The sequence below is a fragment of the Drosophila persimilis genome, unplaced genomic scaffold (assembly GCF_003286085.1).
Source record: "Drosophila persimilis strain 14011-0111.01,24,50 unplaced genomic scaffold, DperRS2 tig00000000-arrow-pilon, whole genome shotgun sequence".
NCBI classification, from domain to species: Eukaryota; Metazoa; Arthropoda; class Insecta; order Diptera; family Drosophilidae; genus Drosophila; species Drosophila persimilis.
Genome location: NW_020825288.1, coordinates 11,784,984 through 11,800,213, shown reverse-complemented (window position 1 = coordinate 11,800,213; position 15,230 = coordinate 11,784,984). Strand labels below are relative to the sequence as shown.

General features: G+C 49.6%; 2 protein-coding genes across 8 annotated transcripts; both read left to right on the top strand.

Moving 5' to 3' along the window:
- Positions 1 to 133: 133 nt before the first annotated feature.
- Positions 134 to 1,065, top strand: LOC6588051. The gene has a single exon (XM_002013315.2). The coding sequence runs from the start codon at positions 245 to 247 to the stop codon at positions 986 to 988; it is 744 nt and encodes a 247-aa protein (XP_002013351.1). The 5' UTR covers positions 134 to 244; the 3' UTR covers positions 989 to 1,065.
- Positions 1,066 to 1,248: 183 nt separating this feature from the next.
- On the top strand, positions 1,249 to 14,462 carry LOC6588000 (oxysterol-binding protein-related protein 8). Of its 7 annotated transcripts, XM_026984553.1 has the most exons (9): positions 1,252 to 2,486; positions 6,052 to 6,153; positions 9,730 to 9,779; positions 10,299 to 10,677; positions 10,743 to 10,979; positions 11,771 to 11,934; positions 11,990 to 12,168; positions 12,232 to 13,407; positions 13,475 to 14,462. In XM_026984553.1, the coding sequence occupies exons 1-9, from the start codon at positions 2,057 to 2,059 to the stop codon at positions 13,704 to 13,706; spliced, it is 2,949 nt and encodes a 982-aa protein (XP_026840354.1). In that variant the 5' UTR covers positions 1,252 to 2,056; the 3' UTR covers positions 13,707 to 14,462. The 7 variants fall into 7 exon arrangements, with proteins under 7 accessions (XP_026840322.1, XP_026840354.1, XP_026840337.1 ...); XM_026984521.1 differs by lacking the exon at positions 6,052 to 6,153 and having other exon boundaries at positions 1,249 to 2,486; positions 10,743 to 11,426; XM_026984536.1 differs by lacking the exon at positions 6,052 to 6,153 and having other exon boundaries at positions 1,253 to 2,486.
- Positions 14,463 to 15,230: the final 768 nt, after the last annotated feature.

Below are 15,230 nucleotides of genomic sequence, written 5' to 3'. Positions count from 1 at the left end.
AAACCAGTGATTCGATTCGATTATTTGAAAAGTGCGCGCTGCAGCAGGGCTGCATGCGATTAAGTTGGCAGCCCGGTTTGACGAATAACGGAAGCATCCGTCAAAAGCAAAAGGGACGCCTGATCGCAAAAATTTATCTGACGCCAATTTAGCTTGTTCGCTACAAAACCTCGCAGTCTGCCCGGGACTATAAATCTCTTGTCCAAATCGTATCCATCAGAGACAGACAACAAGCTCTTCAAGAATGGTTCTCGTACCTGCGGCGCGCGGCATAGTGCAGGCTCTGATTCGCTCCAACACCTTCGAGGAAATAGCACAGATTATGGAGTGCGACGTGGAGAGTGTGGTCAGTTGCATCAAGGAGTGCGAGCTCGTCGAGGGAAACACCGCCACATTAAAACTCCCGACGAAGCCCGCGGCAGTGATTAAGACAGTGCGCCTCCCGCACAAAATAGCGGATAATGTGGTGGTGCAGGTTCAAGATCATCCCATCCATGTGCAGCAGAAGCATGTGCTCCAGCACGACATCGAGAGGAACCGTCGCACCCTTCAGAGTCGCGTGGTCGATATCAAGACAAAGCATATCCATGTGAGGAACGTGGGGCTAAGTATGGCCGTCAAGAAACGCCGCATGGCCTGGGCCACTGCACACCAGGACTGGACAGTGCGCGACTGGCGCAACGTCTTCAACATGGACGATCTCAAGTTGGTAGATGGCACGCCGCCGAAGGAGATATTCGTGGATACCCTGGTGGGTCCAGAGGGGACCAATCGCAGTGACCTGAGTCTCCTCGAACAGCTGATGGCTATCATCCAGCCCAAGATCCAGACGCAGGCTCCGAAAAATGCCCAAGAGTTTCGGGCCGTGCTCTACGACGCATGGCACACCGACCAGGAGATGGTGGACAAGATCGAACAACTGTACGAATCGATGCCGGGGCGTGTGCAGTTAGTTTTGCTCAGCGGCGGTGGCGAAACCAACTTCTGACGAATTTTGTATATACTCATATCTTAATTCTCTTCCAAAGAGTGACGTAACGTAATAAAAAATCTGTTAAAATTAAATTCAAAATGTTGTGCCAGTGCAGCCCTGGCTGAGCTGTGTTGCGACCCTGCCCGATCAGGGTTGGAGACTACGAGCGCATCAGCTGCTTGTAAGTCGTCCCCGAAAACAGCAAAAAGCTTGTTTAACTTTTACAACGGGACGCTTTTGCACTTCCAGCGTCTTTGCCGCGTCATAAAATAATACCAGCCGTATCCGAGGAGGGGGGTGTGCGTCTGCCCATGCCTGGTCGGTGAGGTGATGTGGTGCGGCGGCATGGAATGGAATGGCTGCGGTGGATGAGCTCATACGAAAACGAAAAGAAACAAGTTTAGCTTTTTGGAATGATGATGGCTGGCTGGACGGTGGGGCAGCTTCATTCGAACGTGAATCGCGAACGACGCCGGATGAACGACAGCGGACGCCCACGAACGACAACGGCCCAACGATACAGATACGAAAAGCGTGTGACAAAGCCCGCATAAGTGTGTCCATTTCTCTGTGTGTGTGTGTGTGTGTGCGTAGAATTTTACTAGCAGCAGCAGCAGCGTTTTTCTTTGCCATTGCTACTAATTGGTGGGTTTTAATGTTACGTGGCCATAACGCGGCATTAATCTGGATTAATTAACAATCGGCCTGCACTGACAACAGCTGAGCTGGAGAAAACGTAGGCATCTCTCTCGCACACACTTTTAGTTTTTCGTTTGTTTTTTGGCAATGCTGCTTGTAAGCAATCGATAGAAGAAGAATCTAAATTCAAAACAAAACAGAACAAATTCAAAGTGCAAAAAAGAAGGGAAACTCTCTCTCGCGGCAACAACAAAAATCAATAATTGGCCCCGTGCCCGTGTGTTTGTGTGTCACTGTGTGTCAGTGTGTGTGTGTGTCCCTCTCTGTGAGTTGAGTGTGTATTGTGGCTGCCTGAACACCTGGAGCAATGCCTTATTGATCAGCCCCCTGGAACAGAACATTTAAGTGCATCCCAAAGAAAGTGTATCCTAATCGAGAGTAACCATGCAGTCGCCCCAGCCAGCGCAACCGAGCGGCAGCGGCAGTCATACGCCCGTCAATCCCACGTCCAGCCTCTCCTCCGTAACAGGCACAGCAGCTGCCAGCACCAGTACGCCCATCAGGATCAACAGCGCGAAGCACTCTGGCGGCGGCGACTCCTTGCTGCCGTCGCTGGGCCTGGCTGGCGTTAGTGGGACGGGTGCATCCACCTCCTCCCACTCGATGCCAGGCACCCCGCAGCAGTCCAGTAGTGTCCCGACGGGCAGCCATCTGCAGCTGCAGACTCCGAGCGCCACTGGCGGCGCCGTGACGCCATCCGGCCTCTCGATGGGGGCCTCGAATCAATCGCTGGGCCTGAGCGTCGGTGCGGCCGGCAGTGTCGGCGGCATCAGCATTACGCCACCGAACAGTGCTGGTCTCCGTCAGTCGACAGGTGAGTACAGCTGCCCCTCATCCCCTCCCCATACCTGCTAGATGGCCTGGCCCCAATGGCTTTTTGATGTCTTTTTTTGGCGTTCTGTTCATTTCGTATTCTCTTTATCCTCTTCCTCTGCCTCTGCCTCTGCCTCTGCCTCTTACGTCTTGTTTTCCTTTTTAATTCGATTCAATGTCAGCGGACCACATACTCCACCGCAACACTCTCTCTGTCTCTGTGTCTCTGTGTCTCTCTGCCTCTGTGTTCTCCATTTCGTTTAGTTTCGTTCCGTTATGTGTTCTTTCGATTCGATCATTCACAATCGAAACTAATCAAAATGATTAACATTGTAGGGGGGCACACACAAGCACACAAACACGCACACAAACATAATTTTTGATATCAGTTTCAGTTTTGATTTGCTGTGGCTTCTCGCATTTCAAAAATTCATCTAATGTCCATCCCGTTCACTCATTCATTCATCCGATGAGTGTCGGAAACAAACCATCTCCCCGCCCCGCCACTGGCTCTCCCTGTGGCCCCGTTATCGCTTAACACTTTGCTTTGTTCGGCATTTAGCACACTTCCGCTGTGTCGGAACCATTCATCCAAGTCCCATGTCTGTCGTTCACTTTTCTTTTGATTGCTGTAGTTGTAGTTGTAGTTGTAGTTGTCGCTGTAGTTGTATCTGTCGCTGGTGTTAATTGATTTACATACTAAGTAGTCGGGGGCTGTCTGACTGGTTGCCATGCTCTTGGCTCTCCACGAATTACCCAAGGTTTGATTGTCATATCGGAACATTTTGCCATGGTCCGGTGTGGTTGTGTTTACAGTGTTGCCATGGCATCGGTGATACTAGGGATACGAGTCGAGTGTTCAAGGCAGATTCCTTATGGAGATTTTCCCAGTAATTAATTGACTTATCCACTAAGCGGAACAGATCTACTGACTAAGTGGATTAGCTAAAGCAGTACAGCTTATGGAAATGCAAAGTAGATTAGGGGGAAATGATTCGTTTATTATCAGAATATTCATCGCTAAGATCCTAGCCAAGATCCCTCAGAAGGACAGCCTCCTTTTGATAATATACGATTATGATTATGCGTGGCTCTCTCGCCCCAAAAGTCTTTGGAGTTGAATCGTATCCGATTTCTGTTCCTAAATCATGTGTCATTTTCGTTCTGTTTTCCCACAATTGTTTAGTACTTTTTATTTGCCCTAACGTATCACTTAACACCCGATAACGTATCTCGTTTCCACCTGCCGCCCAAGTTTTAGGTTCTTCATTTCCATGCATTCCCACCTCCCCCCCCCCCCCCTCTTGCTTTTGCAACATGGTTTCGCTTTTGTTTCTGTTTCTTGATTGTTTTTGCTTCTCGTTTTCCCCTTTTGTGCTGTTTATCGATTTGCATATGACTTTTGCTTTCTGCGGGCCCCCATTATGGGGCCCGGGACAGGTGGGTAACCAGGACAACATCACCAATCAATGATCGGCGGGAAGGGAATTTTGCACGCGCACCCTTTGACCCCAAGTCCACAGAAATTTGTGTATATTTTTGCTATTGCTCTTGATTATTATTGTGTGCTATTGTCGTTAAATTTTTTATTTCGCATGTTGTATTCTTTTATTGTTCAGATAGACACATACATACATCCATACTCGTGTGTATATCTATATCTATATGTATGTGTGTAGTGTACGTAATTAGCTGACACAAGCGCTCATACTCCAGGCTAAATGCGACTTTATAATTGCCATTGTACGCCGCGCCTCGTCTCTTTTTTTGGCTGGCCCTGGGCACAGTGGGCGCGAATAGAGCTCGCCCCCGGTCCTGCATGAATGTGTGCAAAAACGCTTGGAAAATTGTACACCTGTCAAAGAGGTGCCCCCACTGCCCTCTACCCCCACTACCCTCACCCCCGACGGACATGCTCGTGAATTTGCAAAAAAGGGAAAATGCGTGAAAAATAAATACGAAAAAAATCGATGGATTGCGGCAGAGCCTCCCGAGGTCTTCCATGGTTGGGGTTGCTGGTAAAAGCTCTTGGGCTGCAATCCATAAATCATGTCCTTTCTGCACAAGCGAATGCTGTAAACTGCTTACATGTCGTGTACGCGTTTCGCTAAAGTCTTCAATTATCTTCCAAGAAAAGAGCATACATGTGTCGGCGATGTTTTCGGACTGTTTTCGCGAACATTTTAAGTGGAGCTTGTCGCGCACAGAGGCAGGCAGCGGAAGGGGCAGCGGGCGGGGCAGAGGTCGCAGCGGAGAGTGGGTCAACTGGTCACAGAATGTGGACTATAGACTTTGGGCCGGACCTCCTCTCGTGCTGATGAGCTCTATTTTTGCGAGTGTTTCGGCTAAAAGATGGCTCCACGAAAAGGTCAACAGCGAGAGGGTGAGTGGGGGGCACTGGGCTGTGCTTTTGTTCGAGTCTCTGGGCTAATGCCGATTTGCATCTGCATTTGCATACTGAACGAGTTTCATCCTGCCCTGTGTGTGTGTGTGTGTGTGTGTGTCCCGATGAATATTTTATAGCATGCTTTTGGGCAAATTACAGGAATACAGGGATACATAAAACATGGCTAGAACGGGGTGGAGAGGGGGCTACCTGCCGTCCGTCCCCACGCCACATGTCACTCTTCATTGATCCCCGAAATGGAATTGTAATTGGATTACATCGAAAAAGAAGCACAACCGAGGACTCAGTGGGGGGTCATTTAGAGTGGCGCCATGTGACGTCACCGGGGAGGGGAATGGTGGGGGGTGGGCTGGTGGGAAAGTGCAGAGTGCACTTGCATCATTGGAGGGTCTGGGGAATTGCCAAACAGAGAGTGTGTGTCCATAATTCTCGCCGCATGACCGCATGCCTGAACTTTGAACTATTCCAGTATTTCCGTAGAGTCTTTGGGTGGCTGGTGAGGGGTGTTCTAATTGCGTAAATTGATTGCCTGCAAGGCGGGCGGCCGCTCGAGCTCTTTATTTAAAATCAATCAAGGCATTGTATGCTGTCTTCTGGTACGAGTCCTCTATCCCTATCGCCTTAATCTTAATTACCGCCAGGCAGGCAGGCAGCCAGTCAGGCAGGCAGGCAGGCAGGCGCCTCCTTGGCGCTCAACGAGACCATCTTAAGCGGGGGCGGTTGGGGGCTTGCAACGGGACTGCGTGCTGAGCTCCCATGTCTGATACGGAGACAATTGATGAGCTCACATAATTAAGCCCGTAATGGTAATGGATGGTCTCGGATGGTGCTGCCTTATGGCCTGATTGGATCAAGCTCCTCCTCCTCCTCCCACTCCCACTCTAAACTGTAGATAACTGTACTTCTGTGTGTGTCTGTGTGTGTGTGGCTATCCTTTTGTTCCTTCTGTGTGTAGTATGTGCTTTATTTTGTACTTAAAACGTGTCGATGTCGTCTATGTGTCGTGTGCGTACTATCTGTAACTAAAACTGTCTGTACCAGTGAACCTTCTCTATATATCTATATATACTTATATATATATATCTATATCTATATACATATTGCTCGCTTTCTCTCTCTTTCTCCCTCCGCCCGTATATGTGTGTGCTGCTCTCCTCAGTATTCGATTTCAAATTCAAACGGCGACCTTCGCTGAAAGTGCTCTTAACGAAACTGCCATCCACCGACAGTTTGAGCAACAGTCCGGCGCCATCATCGCCAGGTGAAGTTCCTCCTCGTAAAAAAAAAACCACAAAAAACCAACAACAACAACACTCTTTCGACTCAATCAATCAATCACCCAAAACATCACATTCGATTACATTTATTATCGATTAGCGATCACTGATCATCTCTGAAATTTCTTTGGTTGCTTTTGACTCGAAGGATCATCCACTAGGGATCATAGTCTATAGAGAGAGCGAGAGAGAGGCTCTCTCGTAGTTGTGAGAACTTATGTTTCGTTTCCATCCATCACGATCATAATCAACTGAGCAACTGAGCAACTGATCACCTGATCATCTCTGATCACCTGATTTTGCTGACCAAAAACTGCTTGGTGTCGCATTTGTATGCAACTCCCATCCGCCAGCTAATACTTATGTATATGCCCCACCCAACCTTAACCCAATCCCCCAACCGAAACCCCCCCTACTGCCCCTCCACCCAAAAAGTCAGCCAAGCATTCCATGACGCATTTCGATTGCCATTTTCGTGCCATTTCTGTGTAGAATTTTCTGTGGAGCGACTGCGGCCACTTTATCATGAAAAGATTTTGCGATTGTGTGCTGTGGAGAGTCGGGAATTATTATTAAATACTCGAGTGCTGTTCGGACTTTTCGCTTGGCAGAAAGAAACCTGGATAAATGCTTGTCCCTGGGTTCTGGTCGTACGATATCTTATCGCTATCGCTTTGGCTGGGCGGTTATGGCTTTGATTTGAGTTTTACAACCCTAAAAATGTTGCGAATCCGCGATAAGAAACCAATTAGGTGACAAATCTCCATGGAATCTATGGAGCGAAAGACTTTTACGATAGTTTCAGCCGAGGATTTCCCGCAAAAAGGGTCCATTGAAGAGGTGAATCATCCATTGACGAAACGACAACAGCATTTTCCTTATCGCTGCTGGCACTGATAAAGGTTCATGTTCTGATTTCTGTGATGAGTAATCCCCAGAAGCACACCTGTGCTTCGACAGGTGTCTGCGAGCCCGCTCCTTTCAGCCGTGACACACATAAAATGCTCAGGTGGTCTCCGATCGGGATTTTATCTTTGGGCAGACAATTATGCTACATTTCACAGGTGTTCCTTACCCATTTATCATGGACATTGGACTGGGAACACATTAATTGGAAAAACAAATAGGTAGGTATTTTATGATTCAGTAGAGATACCAAGGAAGAAGCTGAGATTCTAGCTAGTAAACCCATTGCTCAGGCCTAGGTCTGCAGTCGATTGTTCTGGATATCTGGCTATCTTTACAATGGCTTTGATTTCGATCTCTATTATGAAACGAATAAATCCAGGCCGAGTACAACCCAACGTGCACGTGCACTGTAGTGCACAGATAACGATCCGCCCTGTCTCTAATCTTCCACTTGGGATAGGTTCGGGCTAAGGAGATCCCACCTGAGTCACAATCCACGAAAGCAAGCCATAATTGCGGGGTGTTGTGTTGTACAATATATAATTTCAGAACACACGCTGTTCTGCTGTCCGGCCGGAGATATGGCAGCTCCTCTGCTGGGCCCCCATCGATAACGCCTACCGAAAGGTTTGCGGCAGAGCATCAGCAGCGAGGTCAGCGTTGTTATCGTTATCTGAACACCCCACACACATGTTGTCTATATCGTATATTCACGCGTTTGAACTGTCTGCTGGCTGCGGCAGAGGCAGAACCAGCGGCGATCTTCTCTGCTAGAAATATTGCCACACTACTCGTGCGCCACGAAATATACACTCTCCCGCTCGTGGCGATTCGTGACATTCGAAAGGTACATATGTGCCCGTTCGCTTAGGGGGCATTTTTGCATGTCCCCTAGGCTTAGGGGTACAGAATATCCCCACTTTTTAGTGGTTTGTGTCTGTGATGGAATTGTAGGTAGCTTTAGTTTAAATCTTTGCTCCCAACAGCTGCCTTTGCACAAGCGAGTGCAAAGAGCAACATACATGTCGTGTGCATGACGCAGCAAATACTGCCCACCGCTGACCGAAATTAAGGCCAAACAGGACCGATTCTTGCTGAAAATGTTCCAACCAAATATGGTTCAAATGCAGTGGAAAATCTTTGCCTAAAACGCAACCAAAATTGATCAAAATAAAACTAGACCAGATCTGTCTGTAGAAAGTAGTAGGAGCCTCAGTTTTTTTTTATCTTTGGCTTGTCATCGAAGATTGGACACTGGAATGATCAGTTTGTAAAAGTATCAATACCTTCGGTTCTTGGCTATTTGCTCTTTCAAAAATAATGACGAGCGTGCTCCGAGTGCATAAACAGAGCGAGCCAGCGGGCAGACCAGACAATTGTTGTGGCTGTGTTGGCCGACCGACGTTGTCGTCATCGCCGCTGGGCCCCAGCTCTCAGCGCGCTGACGGGTCTCTGCTCTGCTCTGCTGCTGCTCTGCTGCTGCTCTGCTCTGCTGCTCTGCTCTGCTGCTGCTTTCAGTTGTCATTTGCTGCCGCCGCTTGTGCGCTTTTGGGCGAGCGTTTCGTTTAGCGCCCGGCGGCATATATCTCAATCAGTCGGCGCGAGAGGCCGGCGGAACGGCAGAAAGCCAGAAAAAGAAGAAGAAAGCAGAAAACAGAAAGAAGTCGAAAAAACACATTCAGCACGCAGTCGTCGGCGTCTTCGAAACGGTTCCCTCTCGCATAACGCATAACGCATACGCCATGTAGTGCCGTGCCGTGCCGTGCCGTGCCGTCTGCCGCCTTGTAAAACGTGTGAATGAGCAAAATAATAATGAAAATAAATATGCAAAGAAACTACTGCCTGTAAATATTGCACACACATACATCTGTGTGTGGATGTAATCTTCGGAACGGAAACCAGTGGAGAGCCGGAGAACCGGAGTTATGTCCGATTGGTCATGAATCTTCTACAAAGCAAGTGGCAATTATTAATCCACCAACAAAAAGTCAACAAGAAATTATAATCTATTCTCTCTGTGTGTGTGTGTGTGTGTGTGTGTGAGCTTTACGATTATATACTCTTTTTGGGTATTTATTTTTAGACAAGCAATAAACGAAATTAATAATAATGTGGAATGAGCGCGAGGGCCGGACAGCAGTGCCGTAAAATGCAAGTACGAGACACTTGACAATGCCACCCCATACGTGCCCCGCGTCCCGCGCCCCCACGACCGACCTCCCATAAGACTCTCGCTCTCTCGGTGTACGGAACCGCGCGAGATGTAGTCGATGTTTGTTTGTGTATCTTGCGAAATAAATTAAAGCATATTCGTAAAATAAATAAAACGACTGCCCCGGCAGCCCATCCGCGACCCATGGCCCTCCCCTCCCCCGACCTGCGCTCACCTTTAGTATAGATATTGTTGATTTTTATGCCGACCCAACCTGGTCCTAGTCTCTGGGCCTCTTCTTAGTTTTTTGTGTTTTTTTTTTTTTTTTCGATCGTAAAACGTCGATGGAAAACTTTTCCCCTTTTGCGATATATTTTTTGTTCATTTTTCGGATCGATTAAAACCATCTACAAAATCACACACCACACACGAATATCCCATCCAAGCTCCTGATTAATGAAAAACAATCATTACGTAGAACATATTTTCCGTTTTACAGGAATCGCCAATTGGGCCTCAGATAATCGGGACGGCAATGTGGCAGATAAGGCAAGTATTCCCGAACCGAATACGTACATACATAATTATTGTATAATTTTATTTAGTTTGAGTTTATCAAAAATTGGTTACCAGCAAACAGAAATGGGGTCATTATCTATATCTACAGGGAGGTGGGGCGGGCAAGAAGTTGCGATAAGAGTGGGGTCTGGTCTGGTCTGGTCTGGTCTGATATTTATTGTAATCGATGGACTTGGAACATGCCACGTGCAACATGGAATGGATATGATACATTGTTCTTTCCACTTTCATTGGAATTATAAATGTTAATTAGATTAACACTTGAGTTTCGGGCTTCCTTGCTTCCAAAAAGAACTTTTGACAGCTCTGCCTTGAGTAATTTTCCGTAGACTCTTGACGTAAGAGCACCAAGCGCCTGAGACCCGCCTGAATCCATGAAAATATCCCAGTATTTGAACGTTTTCCATTGCTGTTTTGGGAGAAAGGTTTTAGTCTCACGAATTCCAGGTATGGTATGTCCTACTTATTTGATCTCTGGCGTTCTTATAGTCCGCTGCCGATGCCGCCAAACTCAATCGAAAGGAGTCCTACAAGGCCCAGAGGAAGAACTACCGCAAAGAGAAGAAACGCGTGGCCAGCGAGCTGATGAATTCCCTGCAGGATCCAGCCGTGATTGTGCTGGCCGACTGGCTGAAGGTCCGCGGCACCCTCAAGTCCTGGACGAAGCTGTGGTGCGTGCTCAAGCCGGGACTGCTGTTGATCTACAAGAGCCAGAAGACCAAGAGCAGTCACTGGGTGGGCACCGTGATGCTGACCGCGTGCCAGGTGATCGAGCGGCCCAGCAAGAAGGATGGCTTCTGCTTCAAGCTCTTCCATCCCATGGAGCAGTCCATCTGGGCGCCACGCGGCCCCGACAAGGAGACAATTGGTGAGTGGTGGCCAAGCGCCAAACAACGTATGCCCGATGCGACCTCTAAAGAATTGTTCTTGCAGGCGCCGTTGTCCAGCCATTACCAACCGCCTACCTGATCTTTCGAGCGCCCAGCCAGGCGGCTGGTAAATGCTGGATGGATGCCCTGGAACTGTCGCTGCGCTGCTCGGCTTTGTTGCTGCGCACCAACAGCAGCACAGCGCCGTCCAACACCTCCTACGTGGGGGAACCGCTGCTGCCCGTCTCCCACGAGACACAGTGGTCGGAGGCGGACTACGAGAAGCACTTCAACGACCACGGTAAGTGGGGTCAGTTCCTGGCGCTGCCGCCCGACATGGAGTCCTCGCGCTCCGACACCAGCCTGCCCTCGCGGGCCCAGACTCCACTGCTGCAGCAGCTCTACAGCAGCGCCGTCAGCAACTGGGAGCGCACCAAGCGGCTGCCACACTTTCGGCATCATTCGGAGCAACGAAAGAGCTCCTGCAGCGATGCCTCCAGCTGCGACTACGCCTTGGGTACCCAGCGCAAGCGTCGCCTCCTGAGCCCCGTCAGCAAGTCCCTGTCCCTGGGCGGAACAGGGGCCCTGGGCGGCAGCAGCTCCAGCGAAGAGAACGAGGATGACTATGGTGACACGAGCGCTGGCAGCCAGGCCCCGGCCCCGGCCCCTGCCCCGGGCCCTGATCCGCGGCCTGTGAGCGCTCCGCCCGAGTGCCCGTTGCAGCCCCGGTTCCGCCTCAACGTGAAGGGTGATGCCGAACAAGTCGTTATAGCTAGATATAGCTAGTGCTGTCGTTGTCGATGTCATTGTAGTTGTAGCTGGCTAGGATCAGGATCAGCGTAGACTTGGAAATTATTGTTCAAAATTATAGAGTATGTGCCGGGAAGGGCATCCTCTTTGACACCGTCAGAGCCCCTCTTAATCATTAGTCCTTGCTGCTGTAAAACAAGAGCGCCTGCATCTGCCTTGTATTTCGCTAATGAGGCTGACAGCAGTCGAGAGCTTTGTTCTTAAGAGGCTGCTACAGCTAGAGAAACGTCTGTGGCAAATGCTAAACGTGTGTCTCATTTCAATGAATCTTATCCCTTTCAGATCTGGACGCGGACAGTCAGAATGAAGCGCCCAACGCCGCCATGTCGGGCCTGGAGTCAGAATCGGAGTCGGATGCGGGCGAGGCAGTGCAAGATGATACCCTAGAACCAGCCGACTGCGTGGAGACCACCTATGTGCCCATCACCGAAGAGGAATTTGGGGAGGTAACTAAACGGAAGTCATCTCCCTCCCACAACATTTCACACGTTTCTTCTTCAGCAAGGGGAGCAGGTGGAGGAGTTGGCCGACGAGAACAAGAGCCTCATCTGGTGCATTGTGAAGCAGGTGCGTCCTGGCATGGATCTGAGCAAGGTGGTGCTGCCCACGTTCATCCTGGAGCCACGTTCGTTTCTGGACAAGCTCTCGGACTCGTATTACCACGCAGATTTGCTCTCCAAGTAGGTCATCTCTTCCCCTAACGTGTGCTTCATTACCAACTAAGACTCTGACTCTCTCTGTAGGGCCGTGCAGGAGGATGACGCATTCACGCGCATGAAGATCATCGTGCAATGGTACATGTCCAGCTTCTACAAGAAACCCAAGGGCCTGAAGAAGCCCTACAATCCGATATTGGGCGAGACGTTCCGCTGCTATTGGCAGCATCCCAGCGGCAGTCGGACATTCTATATTGCCGAGCAGGTCTCGCATCACCCGCCCGTGTCGGCCTTCTACGTGACGAATCGCGAGGATGGCTTCAGCATCACCTGCTCCATCTTGGCGAAATCGAAGTTCTACGGCAATAGCACCTCCGCCGTCCTTGAGGGGGCGGCCACGATGACGCTATTGCCGCGCGGTGAATGCTACACAGCGACCACGCCCTACGCCCACTGCAAAGGCATTCTGATGGGTACGCTGTCCATGGAGCTGGGCGGCAAGATAAACATCGAGTGCGAGAACACCGGTTACAGGACGGAGTTAGAGTTCAAGCTGAAGCCATTCCTCGGCGGCTCAGAGTCCACCAATGTGGTTGTGGGCAAAATCAAGCTGGGCAAGGAGACGCTGGCCACCATCAATGGACACTGGGACAGGGAGTGCCGCATCAAGGACGCCAAGACGGGCGAGGAAACCCTTCTGTTCAAGGTGGATGCCGATCTGCGCGCTAAGCGGCTGCCTCGATACCTGGTCCCCGTCGAGGCGCAGGAGCCGCACGAGTCGCAGCGCCTGTGGGAGCGCGTCTCAGAGTCCATTGCACGCGAGGATCAGGTGGCTGCCACCGAAGAGAAGACCGTACTGGAGGAGAAGCAGCGGGCCGACGCCAAGGAGCGTTCGAGCATCGAGGCCCCATACGTGCCCAATCTCTTCGAGCTGGATAGCTACGGCCAGTGGATATACAAGTACGCCGACCTTCGGCCCTGGGACGTCCGGAACGATGTGCGGCAGTACGAGTGCCAGTACAAGGTGCTGACCCAGACTCGCCACAAGTCGGTGCCCATCGTCCACGGGGCCGAACTTATGCATCCCCTGCGGAGCTCCCTCGAACCGGTGGCCCGCTCGCACAGACAATCGGGGGCAGCCTCCTCGAAGGCGCCCAAGGCCAAGAACAAGAGCCTGGTACTGGCGCCGCGAGACACCAACTCGGACTCCAGCCAGTCGCCCCAGGGCGTGGTCAAGCGGAGCTCCTCAAGCTCGATTAGGCAGTAAGTGAAAGGGCATTGCCTCTCTCCTCGTGGAAAGTACTACAGTATCGATTTTTCTACCTTTCAGAATTAACGCGGCCCTCGATCAGGTTAACCGGGTGCTGGAGGAGCACTCGAAGCAGCTGAACGACATAAGCCGGCGACTAGAGCGAATGCAGTACGCTCCCCCGCCGCACCTGAGACATGGCGCACAGAACATGCTGGGCGGCGGTGTGGCCCTGTCGACGGTGATCAAGTCGCTGATCTATGCTCTCATTGGGCTGACCTTTAGCCTGATCCTGCGCTGGCTGTTCAAGTAGACGCGGACGGGCAGGAGAGGGCAGGGCAGTTGCGGGCGCAATTTGTTTAGACTCAAGAATACATTTTGGTCAACCTTTAGATAACTTATAATACACCCTATAAAACAGATTCAGACTGTACGACGCCTACTATTTTATTGTATACTGTATTGCCTTTGCCCGCTGCCAGAGATGTGCAGCTAGAAACTCTATTTGCGCGAGAATCCAATCACGAACTAAGTCATAAGTGTTTGCCGTATGTACTCGTAAGTCCCCTCCACTCCCCTCCCCTCCCCACCCTCCCACTATCCCACAGTTAACGGCCAAGTGCAAGTCTCCTTCTTAACTCCGAAACACTTTTTGGGTAGGCTAGGATAGCGTATAGATAAATATATACACACACACACATGCATATAGTATAGTTGCACCTGATTTCGTAAAAATTCCAATATCTTCGATACTACTGTTTGGCTAGTTCGCTTTTTCGTTTCGTTGTTGTCTCTCCCTTCTTTGAGTAATTATACGGATACGTACTCTTTTATTACCTTTTACCCGATTACCTTTTGGAGCGATTAACGAACGAACAATGCTCGAGAGGCTGTCTGCTCGACACCACCCGCACCCTAGAGATTTAATGCGAAAGTGCTTATAATATGTATCTAATTTTAGTACAACCTATATCTTATATACATGACCTCCTGTTTTCCCTTGTATTCCCCCCAGACCTGCAAGCATTTCACTTGAAGTGCATATTTAATAAATTATCTTTTTTTCAAATCAAATAAAAAGAGGCTACTGCCCATCTTTAAATGACATTTACTGGGTATGGGTTTGGGGAGTACACCCAAAGGATCCCAGCTGATTATTGGACGTTGACATGCAATGACTGCATCTAACAAGAGGCGATGCAATTACTGCACCGTCAAGTGGCCCGTGTGACACCAGCAGAAGGCTGTTACGCGCGGATCCCAGGCAAAACGCAGCCCTCCTCCCGCCCAACCGACCGAGGGGCGCTGCCGCATGACGCGCGGTGCGTAGCCGAACCAAACGCGAGCATGCAAGAAAGATAGATATTAGACTAACCTTCGAGGAAAATTAGCACTAAACTTATTAAGAAATTAAGCATGCAATAAAATACAAAATACAAATACCACTACAATTACTAATTACTAGAAAGGTGTGTAAGGATTAGTAATTTAATAAGAGGAAGAGAATTAGTGGAGGATATAATATGGTAGAGGGAATTATAATCCGAGCATAAGACCCTAAACGGTTCATGCAAGGAATAATTCGATCTACAAAGTGGAAGGAACAACGGTATAAAGTTTCTAGTCAGTCTAATAGGAATCGTGAAGTTTATGCGGCTCAACAGATCAGGGCTGTCTATGTCACCCCTGATCAAGTTGTGCATAAATATCACACCAAGCATTTTTCTACGGTTAACTAAGGATGGGAGGTTTACTAATAATAGTCTACTAGAGTAAGATGGGAGTCTTACACCCGCATCCCAGTTAAGGCCCCGCAGAGCAAAGAGTAAAAAGTTTT

Coding starts and splice junctions, on each gene's coding strand:
- LOC6588051 (XM_002013315.2), top strand. CDS start 245: ATGGTTCTCGTACCTGCGGCGCGCGGCATAGTGCAGGCTCTGATTCGC.
- LOC6588000 (XM_026984521.1), top strand. CDS start 2,057: ATGCAGTCGCCCCAGCCAGCGCAACCGAGCGGCAGCGGCAGTCATACG. Junction 9,780..10,298: donor ACGGCAATGTGGCAGATAAG/GCAAGTATTCCC, acceptor GCGTTCTTATAG/TCCGCTGCCGATGCCGCCAA. Junction 10,678..10,742: donor CCCCGACAAGGAGACAATTG/GTGAGTGGTGGC, acceptor TTGTTCTTGCAG/GCGCCGTTGTCCAGCCATTA.